General features: G+C 41.0%; 1 protein-coding gene across 2 annotated transcripts in view; it reads left to right on the top strand.

The window, feature by feature from the left end:
- Positions 1–17,330, top strand: part of LOC140191147 (coiled-coil-helix-coiled-coil-helix domain-containing protein 5) — a 28,033-nt gene extending 10,703 nt beyond the window's left edge. For both annotated transcript variants that reach the window (XM_072248273.1, XM_072248274.1), the window contains exons 3-4: positions 7,027–7,178; positions 14,802–17,330. In XM_072248273.1, the coding sequence (XP_072104374.1) occupies positions 7,027–7,178; positions 14,802–14,818 (169 nt within the window). In that variant the 3' untranslated portion in view covers positions 14,819–17,330. The remainder of the gene's footprint in view (positions 1–7,026; positions 7,179–14,801) is intronic.
- Positions 17,331–27,161: the final 9,831 nt, after the last annotated feature.

Raw genomic sequence — 27,161 nt, 5'->3', positions numbered from 1 at the left:
TCATCTGCAGACTTACTAATCACACCTCCTCCATTCTCACCCAGACAGTTAAAGTTCATTACAAACAACAGTATCCCATCAGTATCACCGTCTCTTGGAGATACCTCTGAGCATCAGGCTTCAAATCATAGAAACAACCCTGTATCATCATCAGTAAATGAAAATCAATGATGTGCCAATGCTGGAAATGTGAAATAAAATCAGAAAATGCTGAAAAACGTGGCACATCGTGCAGCTTCAGTGGAAAGAGAAGCAGTTAATGGAAGGGTTTCCAAACTGGGGTGCATGGACCCCTTGCTTAATGGTATCAGACCATGGCATAAAAAAGTGTAGGAACCCCTGAGTTAATGGGTCAAGTTTGGGACCTTTCATCAGAAAAGAAAGAGTGAATATGGGGGAGTGCAAAGGATGGAATTAAGGGAATATATTTGATAAGATGAAATAATTAGGCTATTTAACCTGATGCTGAGAACATGGGATAGGGAAGGCAAGTGATATTTCATAGACTTCCTTTGCTTTCCTAATCTATTTTAAAGTACCTAAAAGATCTCTCCTGTTTTCAATTGTATATCCTTTTTAATCCAGCCCTCAATATTCCTTGATATCCAAGCTTCCTCCACTATCACCTTCTACCTCCTGTTACAAAGTAAATTTTGATCCAATTTGTTAAGTTGCTCTTGATCCAATGGACTCTCACCATCTGGACTGGTTTCTAATCTTAAACCTTGTTGGAGGACTTGTTCAAGAGAAATTAAGTTTGCAAAAGCGCACATACCTCATCAATTTACTTGGTTAACTCTTGGCAAGAGTGAAACTTTTCAGACAGAATCTACCCCTAAAATTGTCACGCTGACTCTTTTTGATTAACCCAAGTGTAGAGTGATCTTCTCTAAAAGTTCTTCCAAAAAACTTTCCTCCCACTGGTTAGACCTTAGTTATTTGGCTTATCCCTACTGCTCATCTTGATTAGATGTACCATATTTGCTGTCCTCACTGACATCTAACATTCAGTAAAGATTTAAAAATCCCTGCCGGAGATCCAGCATTCTCCTTCCTTGCCTTCCAAAGTTCAAAGTAAATTTATTATCAAAGTACGTGTATGTCACCATATACAACCCTGAGATTCATTTGTTGCAGGCATTTACAGGAAAATAAAGAAATAAATAGCTTATAAAAAGCCATTCGTAACAAACAACTGATGTGCAAAAGAAGACAAATTGTGCAACTCTTAAATAAATGTAGGTAATACTGAAGAAGTGAATAGAAAATACTGATGTGTGTTATCACAGCCTGGGATGCATCACTGGGAATTTATTCACAAAGACATCTAACACTTCCTCCTTCTATGATAACGTGTTCCAGAATTTCACATGTCCCTCCATAAGTTTTCCTGTTACACATTTTTTTTCTTAGTAAACTGAAGTATTCATCTTTTTAACCTTATCTGTGACTAACTATATACAGATTTCCACTTTGGTCCCTGTTTGTCCTCTTATCTGCAATATCTGCAATGTATTCTTTGGGATGTTTCTTAATCTCATCAGCAGGTAATATTTCAGATCTCTTCTGTACCCTCCTAACTTCTTTTTAAAGTAACCTTCTGTACGTTTTACCCTGTAGGGACTCCTTAATTTCATTAGGCAGAATTCACCCAGACTGTTAAATGGTTAAGTTTGCCATGTATGTTACGTGTTACATTGTACACCACTCTGTTTTGGGCGTGGGTTTTTTTCCTTATATATACAATGTTGCCATTTGTTTGCTGTGGGAATAAAGTGTACGTTAGAAGTAATTACACTCATGTCGATTTTTGTCGACACTCCTACAACCCCCTTGAAGGCTCTCTCCTACTTTTCGATCCTTAATACCTGCCAAGTATTTCCTTTCTTTTTATCTATTCCTTAATGCTCTTTGATGTTAAGGGTCCCTTGAGATTGCTGTTCGTATCTTTCACCCTTATAGGAGCATACTGGCCCCAAACTTGCATGACTCCTCCTTATACAATGAGGACCTACTGGAAAGTAGTTGCTCTCATTCTACTTATGCTGGCTCCTGTATTATGTTGGTGAAATTGGCCCCTCACCCATTCCATGATCCTAATCTCTAGACCATCCTTACCTCTTTCCGTAACTACCTTGAAGCTTAAAGATATGGTCACTGTCTTCAAAATACTCTCACTTGACATTCCAGCCACTTGCCTGACTATATTTCTTAATATTATGCTGCTCCATACTAGTTCAAGTGTTGGCGTGTGGTCAAGTGGTTAAGGCATTGGTCTAGTGATCTGAAGGTCGCTAGTTCGAGCCTCAGCTGGAGGCAGCGTATTGTGTCCTTGAGCAAGGCACTTAACCACACATTGCTCTGCGACGACACCAGTCCCAAGCTGTATTGGCCCTAGTGCCCTTCCCTTGGACAACATCGGTGGTGTGGAGAGGGGGGGCTTGCAGCATGGGCAACTGCCGGTCTTCCATGAAACCTTCCAAGGCGCAAATCCATGGTCTCACGAGACTAACAGATGCCTATAGAACTAGTTAAAAAATTGATGCAGTTTATAAACTCTGTTCCCTTCTGAGCCTTACACGCTATGGTGAGCTCAGTCAACACTGGGGAGATTGAAATCCCCTGTTAATCTTACAGCATTCTCTGATGTATCTTCTGTTGGCCTATAGAAGGACTATAGCATAACTCTAGCAAAGTGATTGCACCCTGCTTTGTCCCTACTACCCTATTAGTAGAGCTGCCAGGATATTCTACTGAATTACTGCGGTGATGGACTTCTTAATCAATATTACAATGCCGCCCCATACATATCCGAGCCTCACTCACCCATTGTGTCTGGAATGTTAAGTTGTCAAGCCTGCCCTCTTTCCAGCTGTGTCTGTGTAGCAACATTAACATGTTCCCATCTGTCAAACTACACTCCTAAATTACACACACAAAATGCCAGAGGAACTCAGCAGGTCAGGCAGCATGTATGGAAATGAATAAACAGTTTACGTTTTGGACTGAGACCCTTCTTCATGACTGGAAAGGAATGGCAAAGATGCCAGAATAAAAAATGTGGGGAGGGGAAGGAGGGGAGCCGGAAGGTGATGGATGAAGCCAGTTGGGTGGGAGAGATAAAGGATTTGAGAGGAAGGAGCCTGATAGGAGAGGAGAGTGGACCATAGGAAAAGGGAAGGAGGAGGGGAACCAGAGGGAGGTGAGAAGAGGGAAGAGGCTAGAGTGGGGAATAGAAGAAGAGGGGAGGGGGAGGTTTTTTCCCCTCAAAGTTCTACCATTCTAGTTGGACTACTTGCATTTAAATGCAGTTTAGCCTTGCATTCCTCCAATATGCCTTATCATGCCCATGTCTGCTCTGCCTCTGGGGATGACATGGTTGACCACATATAATTGACTACGTCTACCCTGCGTCCCATTTCTCTGCCAAATTGGTTAAAACCCTTCCTAACAGCACTTGTTAAGTTTGCTGTAAGGTTGTTGGAATTGTTGTTCCAAATCAGTCCCAATACTCTCTCTCCTATACTATCCATTCAACCATGCATTCATCTGATCTCCCCTCCTAATATTCACTGCAGCACCACAAGTAATCTAGGGATTAGATAACTTTACAGCTCCTGCTCTTTAAATTCTAGCCTGGCTCCCTAACTTTATGTTGCAGGGCTTTTTCCCCTCTTTGAGTTTAGTCCCAAGATGGATCACAACCTCTGCCTGTTTATCCTAACCTGTTGGTGTGCTCTGCAACCATTCTCTGACATGAGAGGTTACACGTTATCCTGGATTCATGAACACAGAAATACCTATCCATTCTCCTCGGATTGTAGCACATCTTTTGTGATGATTGCTTCACAATTTAGGTAAAGGCAGTCAGAGAAGGAATAGGTGACTACCAGGCAGGAGATGAGAGGCAGGCAGTCCTGAAAACCTCAGATTTCCTTTCTCTCTAATATTCCCTCCATGTTGGAAAATGGTGGGTGTTAATGTATCCTTGACAAGCCCAGCCAGGGTCCATGGACACTGGTAGTAAGGATAAGGCACTTTAGTTATGTGACTACACAGAAGCTGAATGTTTTCTTGAAACAGTGGAAGTTGTGAGGGACAGAGAAAATATTAAGTCATGAAGAATCAGGCAATCTGAATCTAGGGGAATTGGTGATATAGAATGAAACTGGCTAAATGATCAAAATTAGTACAAGGACAATCCTTTCGTACAACAGTGGTTAGGATGTGGAAAACGCAGTTGGGGGGGCAGAATTAGTTGTAGCATTCACAAGAGAGCTGAGTAAGTGTTGAAAGGAAGGAGTTTGCAAGGCTGGGGGTTGCGGAAGGGAACGGAGAGTGCACTTGCCACAGAGCAGGTATGAACATGGCAGGTCCAAATGGAGTCATTCTCCGATAATCATTGTGGACTCTGCCCAGTCATGTAATGTTTTTCCAAGTACCATGTTATCCCTTCTTAAAGTGGAATTAATTTTTCTAAAAACATATCACAACTGGCCTGTTTTTATTTTGGAGTGGTCATGTTATAGTTGCTGTTTTCCAGTTGGATGGAACTATTTTAGGATCTGCATTTGCTGCTATCTTGTTTAGAACCTTATATTGTCTTCATATTAATTCCTTTTTAATTTTCTCAATCTAATTTTTCCTTTTGTTTCTTTATCTGAGATAATTCAAACGATGTCTCTGTCATTTGCTTACATAAATCATAGTTTCTGCTGTTATTTCTTCAAAGAAATGTCTCTTGCCTTCAATTCTCTTCCATGTAGAGATTTGTACAGGGTCTTTAAAACCTATTTTTACTCTATTGTTCTTTTTTCTAAATCTGACGACACAACACCCACTGCATTCAACCATGAACTGTTAGCTCTGCAAAGAATTCTGTTTTTTGTTTACAAATCTTGCTTGTCTGCTGTTTTCTATTTCTATTAAGTTGAATGTAGTGATCGTTGGCCAATCCATGTAAATGGATTAGTGCAATGCTATTACAGCTCGGAGCATTCAGGAGTTCGAAGTTCATTTCCGGCGCCGTCTGTACACGTCCTCTGCATGGAATGCGTGGGTTTTCCCTTGGTGCTCCAGTTTCCTCCCACAGACCAAAGACGTACCAGCTAGGTTGCTGGTATGGCAAGGCTCAAGGTGCCTGAGGGACCTACTTTGTGCTATCTCACTAAATAAAATAAATATTTCAGTTATAAGTATTTGCAATTGATCAAGGAAAAGTACTCAGGATTTAGATTGTTGTTACCACTTTTATACTGAGAGTGATGAAAGCATTCCTACATGGGACGGTTGATGGGTGCACTTGAGAGCCAGTAATTGTACTGTGGATAAAAGATTAGGAGGACGATCATTTGGGTAGACCAAGATGAAACAAGAATGGGAGAAGATTAAACACCAGCTTAGGTAGCTGGTCTGGTCCTTAATTCCTTCTCATTCTTGAAACTGGTTTACTGTTTCTTCATTTTCTCTTAATGCTGTGGAATCAAGTGTTCATAGTGTAGACCTGCTGATTTGTTGTCCAATTTGATTTAGATTTTCCTGCATCTTCTAAAGATGTTGTTGCTCCTTTTTCCCGTAGACTTTCTGTAGTTTGTTCTTCTTTATCTATTTTTGGGCGTAACTTGTTTTTCACACATTCAGCATGAGCTGCTGTTTCATTGCCGTTCCACATGCAAGAGCTTAACATCTCAACAGCCATCTATATGTCTTATCATCAAGGGCTGGGGGGCCTGTTCCTGCGCTACTGTTCTGTGGTCAATTTCATCAGTTTGGTGAGATGGTTAGTTAACCATTTTTAATGAACTGGATATCAATGTGAATCAAAATTAAAAACAATATGCTGGAAATAGAAGACCAAGCCATATCGTTGGGAAGTGAAAAGCTAACGTTCCAGGTCAGGGACCCTTTGATGATTCCTTCCCAGATCTGATGAAAGGTCTTCAACCTGAAACATTAGATCTGTTTCTCTTTCCACAGATGCAGCCATAGCTACTAGGTATTTCAGGCAATTTCTGTTTTTGTTGTAGATTTCGAGCATTTGACGTTTTCTTAATTTTCATCAATGAGAGTCAGTTTTTCCAGTAGAGGTAAATCAGGAAGCACGCTTTCCACAGATGGGACACCAGGAATTCACTTCCTCAGAATGCTGGGTGGTCAGTTGAAGTTTTGGGGATTGATTCCAGTCTATTTTTGAGTTGAGGGCTCAACTAAATCCAATAAATAGAGGCAATATGCAGATCAATTATGATCCAACTGAATGGCAGAGACCTCAAAGGTCTCCTTTTACTAAGTTTCTGGAGTTTAACTGCTACGTACTTTGTACTTAGGATTTTACGAAAAATGCGTGAACAGTTGTTGGACGAAATCTGTGCTCGCAGGTGCTGCCTGAGTTTGGATCAGAAGGACAAAAGCCGACCAGTTTGGAGTGGGTCTGCATTTGTACCAGTACCTGCATTTTTGCAGAATCTAAATGCTACCACTAAAGGACCTCATGCCCAGAACCACCTGTGACAGTTTCAGAACTGTGGTCATGACGTGAGGGTTCAGAAACCAGCTCCCTATTCATCTTTACACTTTTGTTTATCTGCAGCAGGAGAATGTGGGAGTGTGGAAACACCTTGGCAAGTAAAAAGTGGGGCAATATGTAGATGGTAAGAAAGCATTAGAGGAAATTATGTGAAATTTTAATTTAAATAGTTCACTGAGAAGGAAGGAAAACATCAGTGAATCCAATTGGTGTAAGTCACAGGGGCTTTTAAAAACAAGACTGAGAAAAGAATTCTCACAAAACAAAACAGGATACACTTGGAAATTAAAGCAAGATGAACACTCTGAACGAAAACTGGTCGTATATGAAGACCTGTAATGTTATCTGTTTTAGGAAACAACTGAAGCATTTTGTAGGACTGTGATGTCTTCATTTAATTCCAAAGCAGATCTGGTTATAATGTTTATATTCTGAGAGTCTAACATAAGATTGAGTTGTTCTGTTCTGAAATCTTACAACGGATAACCATCTCCTTACAGCCCAGTTATTCAAAAGATCCGTGCAGAATGTGCCGAGCCCTTCTTGACTTTTGAGCAGTGTTTGAAGCAGAACCAGTCATCGGTTATGAATTGCACAGATCATGTCAGCAAGTTCCTGGCCTGTGCAGAGAAAGTCAAAGTGCAAACCTCAGGTAAAGCATTTCTGCAATCTCTCTAAAGCTGCAATAGCACAGTGTAGCTACACACATTTAATACAAAAAATTGCAGACTAACATCCCATCACATTTGTTCCATTCCCTGGCTCCTGTCAGATGGTCTGGTCTTTGAAATAATTGCTCGTAGCGTAGGCGAACATTTCACTGTGATAATAACATAGTGCCTCACAGTCTCTCTCAGATTGCATTCAAACCGTTTGAATAAGAGCAGAGCTGTGTTTGTCTTGTTTCACCAATACGCTTGGATCCGGGTCATTGTTTCACTTCAGTTATTAGAATTTTGCTGTGTGGAACTTGGCAGCTATGATGCCTGCATTCTAATAGTATATGTTTGAAGGACTTTTTCCACTGGCTGCAAAACATTGGAAAATCCTAAGATCTGGAAAAGTGCTATTGAATAAACCTGTTTATTGACAAGGCATGATGTTGTTGTTTATTAATCGAGTGAGCGATGTTTATGTCATAATAGTCAGCAAGGCCATGAATCCACTGAAGTATATGGGTGTTCTTAACTGTCTTTGAAATTTAGCACTGGGGAAAAAAGTCTCCAGTACTTAAAACATCCATATTGGAAACAGGTTGTTCCTGTATTCAAAGTTGTTGATTTGTATTTGAAGTTGTCTCTATTTCCTTGTGCTCTGCAAAGGTGCCCTTCTTTTCATTTTCCTATCGTTGAAGCAAAAATACCAATTAAGATTCATCAGCAAGGAAATCATTTGGCTATTTAACTGTGCTTCCATTATTCTGGAGTATTGCCCAGTTATACCCAAGGATAAGTATTTCGAATGAGATCCTAAATATGGGGAATCTAAAGCAGGGAAGCCTGTTGTCAGTGAGAGTGAAATATGTTTATTTCCTGTTTAGTATTCAGTGTTTCTTGTAAGGTGAAAGAGAAATTAAATAAGATCAAGGGTTTATTTAATTTTGTTTGTTTGTCCAAGGTTCTGAAGATGTAAGCAATTATGAGCATGGACTCTAATTAAACTATTGAAACAACTAAGTACATAGTTTAACATGCCCCTTTTAATGGGGTTATAATTATATTCCTGTGCACGGCCCTGCATATGTATTCTGCAATCCCTAGTAAATTTCTGGTCTGACTGAACCCTTCTGACCATTGGGATGAAATAACTCATAGTTTCCATTGTCCTAAATGTCAGAGGCTGGAGCAGAGAGAGGTAGTGATCTGCTTTCTCAAAGACAGATGCATGATGATAATTAACTCATGATCTCCCTCTGCCGTAGAGGAGTGCTCTGAATTATTGTGGTTGGTTCTGAGCATATTTTGGACAGAATGTCAAGTACTTAGGGAGAAAATAGTTATTTGGAACTGTACAAAATCATGATGCTGTTGCTAGTGTAAACTAGCAGAAACTGTTTCTCAGTGGCAGAAGGGGTAATGACTGTAAGGCTGTGGGTTAGTGCAAGAGAGATGATACGAGGAGAGTTGCACTGTGAATTGTGATCATCTGGAATGCATTATCTGAAAGGGAAGCAAATTCAATGATGGATTACAAAGGAAATTGATAAATACAAGGTGATAAATATTCTAGACTATGGAAATAGATCAGGGAAGTGAGACGAGAGATCTGAAAGACCTCATTTTGTGCTGTATCATTCTACACTGCTTTCATAAGGACATAGCCCACAAAGGGCTTGTACTGTACTATAGCAGTGAACAGACCATTCAGCCCATGATGAAGTGCCAATTTAAGCAAAATAGCCTTATCTTGTGTATCGTTTATATCCATCCATTCTCGTCATATTCATGTTCTATCTAAAATCTTAACCTCCGCCAAACTGCCTGCTTCCACTACTACACCCGGTAACCTATTCCAGGCACCTACCGCTCTCCATATTAAAAAAACAGCCTGTCGCTCACATCGCCTTTAAACTTCTCCTCTCTAGCCTTAAAAGCAGGCTCTCTTGATATTGTGTTTGAAATTTCTACCCTGGGGAAAGATTCTGACTGTCTACCTTATCAATGCCTCTCGTAATTTAAAAAACTTCTATCAGGTCTCCATTCAGCTACCGATGTTCTAGGGAGAACAACGTAAGTTTGTCCAACCTTTCCCTTACCTCAAACCTTCTAATCCAGGCAGTATCTTGTAAATCTCTTCCGCACCTTTTCCAAAAGGTGCGTCCTTTCTGTGATGGGACAACCAGAACTACATACAGTACTCCAAGTATGGTCTGACAAAAGTCTGATATAACTGACCTCGTTACTCTTATACTCAACACCCGACAATGAAGGCCAGCATTTCATATGCCTTCTTTATCACCTTATCCACATGCAGAGTGCAGAGAACTATGGACCTGGACCACAAGATTCTTCTGCACCTCAATACTGTTATGGGGCCTCCCATCAACTTCTAGTTTCCTTTCTATTTTCATTTGACAAAGTGCAACACCTTGCCCAGAATAGTAGTGATGTTGCATTTGCTATCTACAAATCTCCAGCAACCATTCAATAATGCATAGAATTTTGGAAGATGACAACGAGTGCATTCACTGTTTCCATAATACAGACGATCCTGAATATGCTGAGCAGTTATGCCATTTTCTATCTGTAGTGCACAATTTCCTGTTGGCCATTACAGTTTTCCACATACTTTCATTCCCATTGTTATAGAAAGTAAAGAAGCAAAAGAATCAAAAAATTTGCATGAAGGTTTTTTTATTGCAAGCCTTGCTCACGCTGAATTACAAATCATTTTTAATATGTCTGCAAACACTTACACAAAGCTGGCATGTAGAGGCAGAAATCTCTAATGAGGTTCTGCAAAATGGCTAATGTGATAATACAAGTTCCTGTTCTTCCTTATGCCTTCATTGTCTCCTGCATGTTATTGCTATTTCCACTCAGGGTTTTTAGCACTGTCGGGCTACAATCCAGTACATTGAACAATCAGATGGGATTGCTTAGTGCTCACTTTCAGAATGCGGCATGTGGCCTTCGGAGTAAAATGCCAATTCTGCTTGGTTGATGGTTATTGACATCCATGGAGAAATATAAAATTCCATAGACCATGAGGTGTTTTTATTTGCTATTAGTTAAAACCAGGACGATTCATGTCCTGATCATGGTGCTAGAGAGAAGACAGACTTAAGAGTTCAAGGATGGAGCCCATTTGCTTTAGAACTGACAAACAAGGCAGAAACTATCTTGCTACAGGCCATAAAATTTATAAGGAAATTACAAAACTGTGAAGGGTTTGTAGTGATGAAGTTTGGTTTTCAGTTACCACAATATCATTTGCAATAAAGTTAAGTGGGTGGGTGAGAAAGGGGGAAAATTATAGAATGAGTTTACAAGGGTTTCTTTGGCCCTTCTGTTTTAGGCCAAATAAGGATGGAGACATTGCCTGATCTGGTTTGGGAAATAAAATATGCATGTGTCACCAGGAAAACAGTCAGAGAACCATGTTCAACAAAGGAATTTCAGTTGGAGGATGCTACTTTCAATGGAATGAGAAGACAAGATAAAGTTGAACCAAAGCATAGAGTTTAAAATGTTAACAGAATGGTGGAAATGTTTGAGAAATAGGCTTTACATTCACCAAAGAGGAAAGGTAAGAAATCAAAGCTGTGGGTGACAAAGGAAAGCAGGAATATGAAGAAGCAATGTATGATATATACTAAGTGAATAATTTGATCCAGAACCAGACTAATATATTAAGCAAAGAGGAAAATAAGCTAGATAAACTGAAAATATGAAAATAGAGCTTGACATCAAAAAGAACACAAATTTCTTCCAAAGACACGACCGAGGTAAGGGAAAAGGTGGACCTAGTTAATGACAGGAATTTTAATTTCTTTCTTTGCTAAAGAAAAGTATATTGCTCATGCCCTGGTAAAATGGAGGTTGGGGGTGGGAGAGTGAAGAGGTATTTGAAATTGAAGGATACTACCAATTATGGCTATGCTTGAAGTAAACATCTGATCATGGGTTTCTGAGGATAGCAGAGATGCAGATTGTAAATAGGTCTTGCATCATCTGCTAACTCTTCTTCAAATACAGCAGAGGTGCTAGAGGAACAGTAAGTATAATGCCCTTGTGCGGCTAGGGGCGTCGAGCTACAGTATATCCCAGGCTATCAGTTTGAACTGAACTGTGGGAAGTTTTTAGAAATAATAATCAGAAAGAAAATAACTAGATACTTGAAGAAGTTTGAGTTCAGGAAGATATTCCAGAACAGATTTGTTAAAGGCACAATTATATAAGATTAACCTAAAACGATACACATCTTTGAAAATGGAGGACTCGTTGAAAAAGTGATTGGTTAAGTGTATGGCATCCAGGCTTCATAAATAAACTAGAGTTGCAGAGGAATGGGAACCAGTGTGCCAGAACAGATAGTGGTGATGTTGTGGAGACAGGTGTAGTTAAGACCTCAGAAGAAGTCAGAAATCAAAAGGTTGAGCATGGTGCACTCAAGACTAATGTCCTGTGTATATTTCAATGCAAGAAGTAACGTCGGAAAGGCTGATGAGCTCAGGGTATGAAACAACACATAGAATTATGACATCATAGCTATTAATGAGACTTGGTTACAGGAGGGACTAGACTGGCAGCTCAATATTCCGGGGTTCCGTTGTTTTAGACATGACAGACCAGGCAGGTTTAAAGGAGAAGGGGTAGTGTTACTAGTTAGTGAAATTGTCACATTAGTTCTCCATCAGGACAGACTAGAAAAAGCGTCTAGTGAGGTATTATGGTTGGAACTGGGGAAAAACAAAGGTATCACCTTGTTATTCGGGCTATATTACAGACTACCCAACAGTTCAAGGGATTTAGAGGAACAAATTTGTAGTGAGATCACAGGATGTTGCAAAAAACATAAGGCTCTTCTAGTAGGTGATTTTAACTTCCCACATATGGACTGGGTCTCTCATACTGTAAAAGGACTAGATGGGATAGAGTTTGTCAAATGTGCTCAGGAAAGTTTCCTGAATCAGTACGTAGAAGTCCCAATACAGCATGCAATACTGGATCTGCTATTCGCGAATGAGGCAGGGTAGGTGACAGAGGTTTGTGTAGGGGAACACTTTGCATCTAGTGATCATAATTTCAAAGTAAGTATGCAAAATGATAGGCCAGGTCCATGGGTTTAGATTCTAAATTGACCTCACGAGAAAGGATCTCACAAGTATGGATGGGGACAGGCTGTTTTCCTGCAAAGGTGTACTTGTTTAGTGGGAGGCCTTTAAAAGTGAAATTTTGAGAGTATAAAGCTTGTATGGGCCTGTTGGAATGAAAGGTAAAGATAACAAGAGTGGGGAATCTTGGTTTTCAAGTGATATTGAGGCCCTGGTTAAGAGAAAAGAAGAGGTGTATGGCAAGTATAGGCAGGTAGGAACAAATGAGCTACTTACAGAGTATAAGAAATGCAAGGGAACTATTCTGAAAGAAATCAGGAGGATTAAAATAAGGCATGAGGTTGCTCTAGCAGACAAGGAGAAGGGGAATCCTAAGGGATTCTACAGATATGTTAAGAGCAAAAGGATTTCGAGGAACGAAATTGGTCCTCTGGAAGACCAGAGTGGTAATCCATGCATGGAGCCAAAACAGATGTGGGAGATCTTAATTTTTTTTTACATCTGTATTCACTCAGAAAACAGATACACTGAGACTATAGAAGTGAGACAAAGTGGCATCAACTTCACGGACCCTACAGAGGAGGAGGTGCTTGCTGTATGGAGGCAAATTAGGGTGGATAAATACCCAGGGCCTGACAAGATGTTCCCTCGTACCCTGTGGGAGTCAAGTGCAAAAATTACCAGGGCCCTAACAGAGATATCTAAATCATCCTTAACGACAAGTGAGGTACCGGAGGAAATGATGTTCTGCTGGTTAAGAAGGGCTCTAAAAATAAACCAAGAAATTATAGTTGGTGAGCCTGACATCAGTAGTGGGAAAGTTATTGGAAGTTGTTCTAAGGGACCGGATATATGAGCATTTGGATAGGCATGGACTGATTAGGGATAGTCAGCATGACTTTGTGTGTGGTAAGTTGTGTCTAACCAACCTTATAGAGTTTTTCGTGGAAGTTACCGGGGAAGTTGAGAAGGCAAGGCAGTGGATGTTTTCTACATGGATCTTAGCAAGGCATTTGACAAGCTCCTGCATGGGAGGTTGGTCAAGAAGATTCAGTCACTCGGCATTCAAGATGAGGTAGTAAATTGAACTTGACATTTACAAGGTTGTACCAGACCTAGAGGACCTGAGTTATAAGGAAGATTGAATAGGTTAGGACTTTATTCTTTGGAACTTGGAAGATTGAGAGGAGATTTGATAGTGGTATACAAAATTATGATGAGTATAGATAGATTAAATGCAAGCAGGCTTTTTTTCATTGAGGTTGGGTGGGACAACTAGAGGTCATGGGTTAAGGGTGAAAGGTGAAAAGTTTAAGGGGAAACTTTTAATGAGAGTGTGGAATGAGCTGCCAGCACAAGTGCTGCATACGAGCTTGATTTCAATGTTTTAAGAGAAGTTTGGATATGTACATGGATGATAGGGGTACGATGGGCAATGGTTCCAGTGCAGGTCGATGAGAGTAGGAGATTTAAGTGGTTTGGCATGGACTAGATGGGCCAAAGGGCCAGTTTCTGTGCTGTACTTTTCTATGACTCTGATAGAGCCAAATGTTACAGGAGCATAGGGTCAGGTGATCATTCTTGAGTTGCAACTAGAGCATTGTGACTAATTGTAGCCACCTCCCTGGGAAAAATGTGTAGATTCTAGGGAAGATGCAAAGAAGATCTCTTTGTGAATGAGGGATTTTGACTATAACTTTAGACAGAAGCATCTGGGGCTGTTCATAGGAGCATAAATGGTAGATATATAGAAAATTAACCGGTTTTTATATGTATAAGGTAACTCATCGATTAATGAGTGATTCAAGGACCAGTAGACACATTCAAATGAAACAAACAGAGAGGTTAAAAAAGCTTGTTTATTCAGATTGATTGTGATCACTTGCCTATAATGATGATAGAATCAAAGTTAGTCAGGGCTTTCAAAGGGGAACTGGACAGACACGAGAAAGCATAATTTGATGGGCTATGAGAAAGAGCAGGCGCATAAGACATTGGATTTGCTCAGTGGACCAAAGTAGCCCCTTCATAGCTGTCTTGGTTCTAAGATATTCAAAGTTTGAAACAGTGCAGCATCAGTTCGCTAAAGCTGATTTCCAGAATGAGGGAAGTGTGTTGGAAAGAGCATTTGACTATGGTCTGTCTATATTTTGGTGATGCTGAGAAGTTTCTCTCTCTCTCCAAGTAAGGTTCAGAACATAAGAACATGGCCTCCGGGTAAGGGGTTAACCATTTGCAATTTTGTTGGGAAATTTCTTTATGCATTGAATTATAAGCCTTTTGCATTCTCCACCCCAGTAGGGTGTGTCTATTTAGCCGTTGATCTCAGGTTTGTAAATATTCGGAGGATGGGAAAATCAACAATTTTAATGAATTTTATGAATTACACGATTGTCTTCTTGAATGACAAGGGCTGTCTAATCAGTCTGCCACTGTTTCTTATGTTAATAAGCTCCCTTTGACACTTCTGTACTCATTTTTCTTTGTCTTTGTTCTTAGGTGAAACTATGCAATAGGTTTTTAAATCACTGGGTGGGCTTGACTCAGTCACAGATCCCACACTAAAGGAGCTGCCTTCATCACAAATCTATCATAGGAGGAAGATATGTGACCTGGAGAGGCCTGAGGACCAACTATCAGTATGGGAAATACAGCAAAATGAAACATCTGCATTGATGAAGAAGAAATTAAGATCGTATTTTTTAAAGGGAAAAATTAAAGCGATATAAATTATTAAAAAGAAATTGAATGGCATTGAAAATCCGGAATGTTCTGGGGAGATAATTGTGCATTTTCTGGTGTTTTAGTGCCTTAGAAAAGACTGGCGTAAAAGGTGCTTTCCTGTTGCTGGAAATTGATAGTTATGGATGGCATTTAAAGCTTGTGATGCCATTAATTGTTGGTATATTTAGTCACAGAATACTTTTGATGATTCTGCCTTGAAGGGTGGTGACTGAGAGATGAGGGTGGGGGAACAGTATTCACAACGGCACAATTTAGAGAACTACTTTGAGTCTGAATTTGAAAGGGTAAAATTAGTTAAACATGTATGGTGGCAACAAGCTCTTGCTTTAGGAATTGCTGGACAATAATGGAGCTATTTCCATCCAGTTTCCAGTCTAGCAATCTGACACATTCTTTTCCTTTCTCGGTGGTACCGTGACAGTAATAATGGGAAAGTCGGACATAGCAGCACATGGAATACACGAGGATTTCCATCCCTCCATCAGCTGATTATGTGTTTTTAGACATGCTGAACTTCAACAATTTTTTTTTATAAATCTATGGCAGTACATAATCCCAGAACTGACCCTGTGACCCCATAGCAGTGAATCAAAAACTGGTGATGCATCAGCCAGAGCACCTTGTGCTGCGTTGCATGGAATCTCTTTCTGGTGGAACATTCTCAATGGGCCAAATGGCCTAATTCTGCTTATGGTCTATTTCTTAGTCTATAGTTTGTCAAAAATTGAAGTTTCACAGAAATGTGATGTAACTTCTTTTTTTTTCTTGCAAATCTCCTGGACAGATTCATTGTGGGGAAAAAATAGTCATCCTAACTGGGAAAAGCATTCATCAAAGGTACATCACCAAAAAGAAACTGGTGGTATTTGGGGAAGGAATGGTCATTAATGGTAACATTAAACAAAACTAGTATATTTTTCAGAAGCTACAAAAGCCTAGGAATGAAATTAGATTGTCTTGAAAGTAACTTCTAGTACCTGGTGAAGGGTCTCAGCCTGAAACGCTGACTGTTTTTTCATTTCTATAGATGCTACCTGACCTGCTGAGTTTCTCCAGCATTTTGTGTGTGTTGCTCTGCATTTCCAGCATCTGCAGAATCTCTTGTGTTTCTAGAACCTTGGACATTTTTGAGGCTTGTGCATATTTATTTATTGAGGGATACAACACAACAGACTCTTCCAACGCAATGAACTGTACTGTTGGCAACCCACCTATTTAATTGTCCTAATCACACAGCAATTTACAACGAACAATTAACCTACTAACCAGTACATCTTTGGAATGTGGGACGAAACCGGAGCACCAAGAAGGAAATCTGTGAGCTCACAGGAAGAACGTACTAACTTCTTACAGACAGTGTCAGAATTGAACTCCAAAGTCCGACGCCCCAAGCTGCAATATCATATTAACTGCTATAGTACTATGGCACCCCAACCATTTTAACATTTGCAGTTCCAATTTTTCAGTGAAGTATTTCAAAAATCTCTGCTTGTTCATTTATACCTTGAAGCCTTCCCATACGGAAATCGTAAAGTGAAAGGGCAGAGTGAGATTTTCTTTGATTTGTGATGCTTTATATTGAGTTGGCTTTGTGGTAAAATCCTGTCGCAGAATAATAACAAAGGAAGGTCCTTCTCTCCACTTCCCCCCTTTCTCCACCCGCTCCTCCACCCCCTCCTCCTCCTCCTCCTCTCCTCCTCCCCCCTCCTCTCCCCCTCTCCACCCGCTTCTCCTCCTCTTTTGTTTCTCTCTCTCTCTTGCTCTCTCGTCTATCCGATACTTGAAAGCTTAAAGTCACATTCCTGGGAATCCAGCCTAACACAGTACCTTCTGAGTGCTGCATTGTTACTGATACTGTCTTTCAAACTGAATCTACATTAACTCTTCCACACAGGTAAAACTTTTAGAAGAAATGTAGTGGAGAAAACCTTGTACTTTGGATTGCTATTATCTCCCGCAGACATCATAAGACATAGGAGCAGAATTGGGCCATTCAGCCCATCGAGTCTGCTCTGCCATTCCATCATGGCTGATCCCGGATCCCACTATAAGACCACTCGACATCCTGAAATAGATTATCAGCTCATTGTTGCATACGATTTTAGAAGAGGTTGCAACATGGTATTTCATTGCCATTCCTGATAATGTTGACTGAATTTCAATGTTTTTCATTGGTTGTAAAAGTACTTTAGTACTCCCAGAATTGTAAGTTGTTCTATGGAAGTGGAGGTCTTTCATTAATGCAATTTTACTCTTGGACATTAAAGTCTCCTTAAAAATTAATGAAGAGTGTGTCCGCTAAACCATATTTATTATTTCTGCTGTTTTGTTCTCCTCCACCCTTCTTATTTACACTCTTGTCAATGACCAACAGGGTTACTTCATTGGGAATTGAGGCTAAGCAGCGGCACCCTGGAACATGAGCCTATTTCTCAGAGCATGTTCTCCTTACTGGGGGTAAAGGAGAAAGTATAACATGGCAGAAATTAAGAAACTGAGATGAAGCTAAGGATAGTGGGGGGTGTGAAAGGAAACATTAGCCTAACACTATGTTCCAGTGTAGCACCTTGTAACATTTTACCCTACCTACCAATATAATGTGTTACTGAAAATATTTAATTGCATTGGCTATGAGGTTGATAGGGCACAAAGGTAGAGGTGTTTACTGAAACTCAACAGGGGATAAAATGGCTTTTGCTTTGCCATCAGTGGCACATATATCACCAACTTTTAATGAAAACTTCCCATCTAGATCTCTGAGGCTTTTGCTTTTCCACCACAATTGTTGTCAAGGGTCAGATCAGAGGGATTTCCCCTGGAATCCTGCCACTGTGATATCATTAAACATGCTGTGTGACCTGTCAAAGCATTTTCACGGACAGCTGATCAGGGGAGAAAACTGCCATTTTAATTAACTTTCTAAATATTTTTGGTGCTAAATATAGATGAGCACATCCACATATGATGAAACAAAAGCAGAAATTTCAATGTTTTCATAGTCTCTTTGTGTACAATTCCAAATTATTGTCATTGTTTCAGTGGTCCTTTATAGCCCAAATAATTTGTATTCGTCCTGTTTGAGGTATTTTTCTGAAGTGCACTACAGTGACACAAAATAGACCTATAATAACTAGTCAGTTATTAAATTTGCATGTGTTCAACTAATTTTTGATTCTTTTGAAACTATAAAAGAACACTGATTCAAATACAACAGTTTGGATATTGGTGTGTCAAACTAAAATGCCCAGAAATCGGAAAAAGTCAATGTAATGACCCATTTTTTTGTGACCATAACCAAATAAAAACTTCATTGTAAATGTGAAATTACATTTTATGTAATTGTACCCATGAAAATACCTTATTTCCATTGTTTAAAATTCAAAAATTAACTGATGACGGGAATCTAAAAGAAAAAAATCTTTTTCACCAAAATTCCCATTAATTCTTTCCCTCCCCCCCCCCCCCCCGCTTTCCACAGGAATCGCTCCTTACGCGACTCCCTTGTCCATTCGTTCCCCCCCATCCTTTCCTACCGATCTCCCTCCCGGCACTTATCCTTGTAAGCGGAACAAGTGCTACACATGCCCTTACGCTTCCTCCCTCACCACCATTCAGGGCCCCAGACAGTCCTTCCAGGTGAGGCGACACTTCACTTGTGAGTCGGCTGGGGTGATATACTGCATCCGGTGCTCTTGGTGCGGCCTTCTATATATTGGCGAGGCCCGATGCAGACTGGGAGACCGTTTCACTGAACACCTGTGCTCTGTCCACCAGAGAAAGCAGGATCTCCCAGTGGCCACACATTTTAATTCCACGCCCCATTCCCATTCTAATATGTCTATCCATGGCCTCCTCCACTGTAAAGATGAAGCCACACGCAGGTTGGAGGAACAACACCTTGTATTCCGTCTGGGTAGCCTCCAACCTAATGGCATGAACATTGACTTCTCTAACTTCAGTTAATGCCCCTCCTCCTGTTCTTACCCCATCCCTTATTCATTTATTTAATTATTTCCCCCTTTTTTTTTTTCTCTCTCTCGTCCCTCTCACAATTACTCTTTGCCTTCTCTCTATCTTCCTCCGGTGCTCCCCTCCTGCTTTCTTTCTCCCTAGGCCTCCCGTCCCATGATCCTCTCATATCCCTTTTACCAATCAACTGTCCTGCTCTTGACTCCATCCCTCCCCCTCCTGTCTTCTCCTATCATTTTGGATCTCCCCCTCACCCCCACTTTCAAATCTCTTACTATCTCATCTTTCAGTTAGTCCTGACAAAGGGTCTGGGCATGAAACGTCGACTGTGCTTCGTCCTATGGATGCCATCTGGCCTGCTGCATTCCACCAGCATTTTGTGTGTGTTGCCTTAATTCTTCGGTTGACTACCTCATTGATTTACCTTCAAGGGAAAAACTCCTTTCTGGTCACTTAATTTAGGCGTCTATGCACATATAAATCACCTTTTGGCATCTATTTCAATGGAAATCAAGTCCAACTCAACCACACCTCTCTTCTCACCCCAGAATTCTCAGTCATGGAACACTACAGTACAGAAACAGACTCTTTGGCCCATCTAGTCAATGCCAAGCCATGAATCTGCTTAGTCCTATTGATCTGCACCCAGACCATGGCACCCCCATACATGTACCTAACCAAATTTCTCTTAAATGTTGAAATTGCCCTCACATCCTCCACTTGCACTGGGAGCTCATTTCACACTCTTACTACCATCTGAGTAAAGAAGTTTCCCTTCATGTTCCCCTTAAACTTTCACCTTTCACCCTAAATCCATGACTTCCAGTTGTTGTCTCTCCCAACCTTAGTGAAAGTTGTTTCTGAGTTGTCGAGTGTGACTTTTTAGGCTCCAGTGTCCTCACTCCTGTGCTGGTACACTCAGAATACTTCTTCCGTAAGGACCCTGTTAACACACACAAAATACTGGAGGAACTCAGCAGGCCAGGCAGCATCTATGGAAAAGAGTACAATCAATGCTTCGGGTCAAAAACCCTTCAGCAGGACTAGGGTCATTCCCTACGTGAGCCTCCTTTATTTAGTACCTGTCAAGCATTGGCTGCCTGCAGAAAATGCCTAATTCCAACCCCCTAGCAGGTTTAATTCACACCTAAAGGGTTGACCAGCTTTATAAAATGGAGTGTGGTGTATTAGTTGTGGGGAAGGAGAAATAATCTGAGGGGAAAGACTGGGAAGAAAAAACATCCAAGAACTGGGGCACAGTTGGGTGTGTAGTGACAGTGGTTTCAATAGGTACACTTAATGTCAGAGAAATGTATACAATATACACCCTGAAATTATTTTTCTTTGTGGTATGACATCTGAATCCACATCTGCCACATTAGATGCAAAACTGCCTTGAATGGGGTGAGGGGTGATGGTGGTCACAAAGTCCTACATGGAATCAAGCCTTTTGGCTCAACATGTCTATGCTGACTGAGCTATTCCCACTTTTCTGCATTTGATAGATTCCCCACTCAAACTTTTCTGTCCATGTACCTGTCCAAAGTTATCCCTCAGGTCTCTTTTAAACCTTTGCCCTCTCACCTTATATATAGCTTTAGACTCCATCCCTCTCTGCCTCCTACATTTCGGGGTAAAAATTGTTAATCATCTTCTCATCACTCAAACTCTCCAGTCCCAGTAACATACATTTTAAGATTAAATGTTTGGAATAATTATTATGCTTCAGAGAATAGCTGTACCATAGCTGGTAATGTGTACTGGCGAGCTGGGTCGGATGGGTTAGTTGATAGATTTTGCCACAACCAGGCAATGTGTCAGAAGCAATTTGTGAAAAGTTTACCAGTCAACTTTGAACTCTTCTGTAGCTCCCCATAATCTGCCAGCATGACATCATTCTTCTTTCTGCTGAGTTCATTAGCACTAATGTAGACCTGGACATCTGTCTTTGATCTTCCCTTTACAGCTACCACTAATAAATTACCTTGCACCAACTCGGACTGTCCCAGAACACAAAGCTGCCGGTTAAACTCAAAGATCCCTTCCCTAAGCAGGTGGCTTGGTACAGATTTCATATGTCCCACTTAAAGTGAGTTGGGGCAATTAATTATTCTGGATGCATAAACTTTTTTGGTGTGCAACTGTAGTTTGTGTCACAGTAACTTTGTGCATGGGAGTTGTTAATTGGAGTTGCCTGTGTGTGTGAATGGGGTAGCTGAGTATTTTTTTAATTTCCTTGGAAGTTCTGTTAGCAGCATGTTAGAGCAAATGATGTGTGCTAAATGTTATCCCACAGTTCCATAATTCCACAATTCCACATGAGTGAAGTTTACACATCTGCAGCTTCTACTGAAATGTCATTGTGACACAATAAAGGGGATATTTATTATTCCTGATCTCAGCTGTGCCCCCCCCCCATGGCCCTGACACCAAGTTATCCTTCCATATGTAGTGATCCAGCTGCCATCATATCCCGATCTGGATTTGATCAAACACAGAGTTATGTGAAATTAAACGGCAAGGCATTCTTTGCAAAGTAGTGTTTCTGGCATTCGAAAGCTCCTGATTGGAAATGAATTTGTATCTGCATGAGAGTGGCATTGTGGTTTCTGATGTGATTGGTGCAGGATTGTGTATTTGTTTTCAAATTCCTTCATTGCCTTGCCTTTTAGCATCTCTGTTAACTTCCCTTATTCTAAATAATTGCTGCATCCTTGAGTGTAATTAATTGAGTGTATTACTTCACATGGGCGCCACGGTAGCACAGTGGTAAATGCGATGCTAGTACAGCTCAGGGTATTGGAATGCATTTCTGGCATCCTCTGTAAGGAAATTGTCCAACCTCCCCGTGAACCCGTGGGTCTCTTCTGGATGCTCCAGTCTAAAGACGCACTGGCTAGTATGTTAAATAGTCTTTGTTAATTGTCCTGTGATTGGGTGGGTTGCTGGGTGTTGTGGCTCGTTGGGTCAGAAAGGCCTGTTGCACTGTGTATCTTTAACTAAATAAAAACATGCCCTGGCTTAAGTGCTTCCCAATTATCTGACTGCAGATTTTTGTTTAATATACGCCTTGGAGAAAATAACTATGCTAGAACCACAATATGAACGCATTTTATTGGTGAGTGTAAGAGGGAGCTTGCAATTCAACTGTAACTGTGTGGGGAGTGATTGACTGGAATTGCCTGTCAATTGAGTGACAGCACTAGATAGCTGGGATCCCTAGAACAGAATTTCCTTCAAGGCTCTGCTAGCAAGCGTTGAGTTTGGGTGCACAAGCGACGATCTTGGGGCTCACCAGGATTTAATTTCCTTAATGAAACAGAGATCAAAAATAGACTCTAACACAATCAAGCACAATTACATAATCTATTGATGTTGTCAATATTCATTATAGCAACACCATAAGTGAAGGAGTGGGAATGAAAATCAACAGTGCCTTATTCCTCCTTTTGTTCTGCATTGTACTGTGTCATTTTAACAGCTGTTGAACTCTTAAAGTGTGTATGCAAAGTTTTCTTTTCCTCATGAACTTGAATGCTTATTCAGCATAGCTTTGAGTTAATTTAACTAACACAAATTGCTGACTTTAGGTACTTTTAAGTCAGTCCTTTTGTTTCAAGCAGACCCGTAACTGTGTTTGCTCATTATCCTTTCACAATGAACACTTCTTTATTGTGGGTGGCTGTGTGAAGGTCCAGATGATCGTCAGTTAAATCACTTTGTACTGACCTATAACCTTTATGTATTTCCCATTGAAAGTTGTCCTCTCAGTGAAATAGACTGATCCATTGGCCATTTGCATTGTTTTCTAAGCCGAAATACAGATGGAGTAATTCATGTATTATTTAGCACGCCGCCCTGAAATCATTGAATTAAGTAGCACTGTCAGCTGGAGTGTCTAGGTAGTCTCCAGCCCCTTGATATGAACATTGAATTCCGGTAATTCCCTCCCCCTCCCTTCCTCTATCCCTTATTTCATTCTGCCCCCTCCCCCAGCTGCCTATCACCTCCCTCATGGTTCCGCCTCCTTCTACTACCCATTGTGTTTTCTCCTATTCCTTCTTCACCTTTCCTGCCTATCACCTTCCTGCCTCCCCTCCCCCACCCCTTCGTCTTTCCCCTTACTGGTTTTTCACCTGGACCTACCAGCCTTCTCCTTCCCGCCCTCCCCCTAACTTCTTTATAGGGCCTCTGCCCCCTCCCTCTTCAGTCATGACGAAGGGTTCCGGCCTGAAACGTCGACTCATCATTTTCACAGATGCTGCCCGACCTGCTGAGTTCCTCCAGCGTGTTGTGAGTATACTTACTGTAATTGATATACTTATCGATATTTTATATTTTTTTATAATTTATATTTTTTCTATATTATCATGTGTTGCATTGTACTGCTGCCATTAAGTTAACAAATATCACAACATTTGCCGGTGATATTTTGATCTATATTGTGCTGTATTCTTTGCCAGTCTTGTACACATCTCTACCAACAATCTAGGTATCATCCACAAACTTATGAACCCACCTACCTACATTTTCATCGGGTTATTTATATACATCACAAACAGTAGAGGTCCCAGCACAGACCCCTGCAGAACTCCACTAATTACAGACCTTCAGCTCCAATAAACCTTCGACCGCTACCCTTTGTTTTCTATGTGCAAGCTAGTTCTGAATCCGAGTAGCCAATTCCCCCGTGGACTCCATGCATCCTAATTTTCTGCATTAGCCTCCCATGAGGGGATTTGTCAAATACCTTAATAAAATTCATGTAACCAACGTCCATTGCCCTATCTTCATCAATCTCTCTTGTCACGTCAAAAAATTCAGTCAAGTTGGTAAGACACAATCTGTCCCAAACAAAGCCATGCTGGCTCTCTCTAATTAGGCTGTGGGTTTTGAAATACCCATATATCCTATCCCTAAGAATTTTCTCCAGCAATTTCCCTACAACTGACTTGAGAATCACCAGTCTATAGTTCCCAAAACTTTCCCTTGTTCTCTTGTTAAGTAGAGCTACAACTATAACTACCCACCCATCCTCCAGGACCTCGCATGTGCCTAGAGAAGACACAAAAGATACCGGTCAAGGTTCCAGCAATCTTGTCTCTTGCCTCCTTCAATAACTTGGACCAATTCCTTCAGACCCTGGGGACTTACGCACATTAATACTCGTTAGGAGACCTAACACTTCCCCCTCCTTGACCTCTAAACTTCCTAATATATTTATACACTCAGCAGTGATCTCTTGGTCCTCCATATCCTTTTCCTTGGTAAATACTGAAGCAAAGTACTCATTAAGTACCTCACTCACATTCTCTGCATCCAAGCAAATGCTCTCCTCTTTATCCGTGAGTGGTCCTACCCTCTCCCTAGTTATCCTCTTGCTCTTGAGGTATGTATAAGATGCTTCGGGATTCAACTTCATCCTAATTGCCAAGGACATTTGCATGTTGGGATGTTAAATGTAGACAGTCGGAAAGTATGCAGTAAATGGCAGGACACTTGGGAGCATTGATTTACAGAGGGGTCTTGGTCCAAGTCCACATATTGCTGAAAGTGGAAACACATTAGAGAGGGTTGTGAAGAACATATATGGCATATCTGCTTTCTTCGGTCAGTGTGTTGAGTATCCAAGTCAGGAAGTCGTGCTGCAGCTAACTGTGGTTAGGCCACATTGGACTAATATTTGCAGTTTTGGATGCTGCATTACAGGAATGATGTGGAGGCTTTTCAGAGGGTGCAAAAAAGAAGAGGTTCACCAGGATGTTACCTGGATTAGAGAGTATTAACTGCAAGGATACATCGGGAGAACTTAGGTTGTTTTCCCTGGAGTGGTGGAGCTGAGGGGTGACCAGATAGAAGTTTATAAAATTATAAGAGGCATAGTTAGGATAGCTAGTCAGTCTTTTTTCCCAGGGTGGAAATGTCAATTTCTCAGGGACATAGCTTTAATATTGTGGGGGGAAAGTTGATTTACATAGAGATAGGTACCTGGAATGTACTGCCAGTGGTGGCAGTGGAATCAGATAGCAACATTTAAGAGGCATTTAGACAAGCACATGGACAGTTGAGGAATGGAAAAACTGACAACAAATTTGCACACAAGGCCTGATCAAGAACAATGAGTTAATGATCAATTAATTGTTGAGGAGCATTTAAACATCTCTGGGCCTGTTCAGAGGATGAAGGAGGATCTCATTGAAACCTACCAAATATTGAAAGGCCCGGATGATGGAGAGGATGTTTCCATTAGTAGAGGAACCTAGGGCCTGAGAACACAGCCTCAGGATTTAGAGATGTGCCTTAAAAACTGTGTTTCAGCAAGAGGGTGGTCAATCTGTGGAATTCATTGACACATAGGGCTGTGGGGGCCAAGTCATTTTGCTTACATTGAAGACAGAAATTGTTAATTTCTAGATTGGTAAGCAAGCATTGTGAGGAAATGGTAGGAGAATTGGGTTGAGCAAACAAAAAAGAGCGTCATGAATAAATGGCCAAGCAGGCGCAAAGGGACAACTGAATGAATTCTTCTCCTCTATCTTACCATCTTAGGGAAAAGGCATTGGCGCTAGGAAGATAACCCCTGGTGTTCTCTGAAATTATTACATGTGGTCAAGAGTATAGTTGGGCCTTCAGTTAGTTGAATCCCTGATAGGTATATGCAGTGTTTCCTCAGGGCTGCACATCTGTGGCATCTCTGAGATGAGTTGCAGAATCCATTTCAACATCTGCATCTCGGGCCACTCCATTTTACCAGCTAATAAGTGAGGTAATAGAGCCAAGGAGTCGCACACCACAGAAATAGGCCCTTTGGCACAAGCTGCCTACGCTGGCTGTCAATACCTGACCATACTAATCCCATGTGATTAAACCTCCAAGGTAACATCCCAGCAGAAAGAAGATCTCAGTATCCATGACGTTTAAGAACCCAATAGCAAACCTAGGCTTCAGGAATGATTAAGTACCACCTTGATGCATTTTTACTTGTAAAACTGTGCCACGCGCCGGTGAGAGTAAGAATAGCATTATTTATTTGGCAGGTGAATGTGTTGCTGAGGAATTGGTGCAGTGGGAAGGTTTCAAATTTCTGGGGAATGTATGACCTGTTCAAAAAGAGCAGGTTACACCTGAACTTGATAGGGGCCAATATCTTCACAGGCAGGTTTGCCAGAGCTGTTTCAGAGGGTTTAAATTAATTTGGCAGAGAGATGAGAACCAGAGTGATAGGGCAATGGATGGCACATTGGTTTATCATAGGAACAGAATGTGGCCATTTGGCCCATCGAGTCTGCTCTGCCATTTCATCACAGCTGATCCATTTTCCCTCACTGTCCCAGTCTCCTGCCTTCTCCCCTTAACCCTTCATGCTTTGACTAACCAAGAATCAATCAACGTCTGCCTTAAATATACCCAATGACTTGTCCACCATAACCACCTGTGACAATGGATTCAACAGAGTCACCACTTTCTGGCTAAAGAAATTCCTCCTCATCGCCATTCTACATGGATGTCCCTCTATTCTGAGGCTGTGTCCTCAAGTCTTAGACTCCCCAACCATAGGAATCATCCACACTATTGAGGTCTTTCAATATCCGATAGGTTTCAATGAGATTCTACCCTGCACCCCCCCCCCATTCTTCTGAATTCCAGTGAGTACAGACCTAGAGCTATCAAACACTCCTCATATGACAAGCCTTTCAATCCTGGAATCATTTCAGCGAACTTCCTATGAACCCTTTCCAATGTCAGCATGTCCTTTCATGGATAAGGGGCCAAAAACTGCACACAAAACTCCAAGTGAAGTCTCAGCAATTACATACTTGTTTTTACATGCTAGTCCTACCAAAGTGCATGACCATACACTTCCCAACACTGTATTCTATCTGCCACTTCTTTGCCCATTCTCCTAATCTGTCTGTCATTCTGTAGCATCTCGACTTCCTCAAAACTAACTTCCCCTCTACATATCTCTGAATCATCTGCAAACTTGACCACAAAACCATCAGTTCTGTAATCCAAGTCATTGATATAATGCAAAAAGGAGCACAGACCCCTGTGGAACACCACTAATCACTTGCAGCCAACCAGAAAAGGCTCCCTTTATTCCCACCCTTTGCCTTCTGCCAGCAGCTTTATCCATGCTAGTGT

The sequence above is a fragment of the Mobula birostris genome, chromosome 32 (assembly GCF_030028105.1).
Source record: "Mobula birostris isolate sMobBir1 chromosome 32, sMobBir1.hap1, whole genome shotgun sequence".
In the NCBI taxonomy this organism is placed as follows: Eukaryota; Metazoa; Chordata; class Chondrichthyes; order Myliobatiformes; family Myliobatidae; genus Mobula; species Mobula birostris.
Note: the sequence above shows the minus strand (reverse complement) of the source record. Positions and strands in the feature narration are given on the sequence as shown.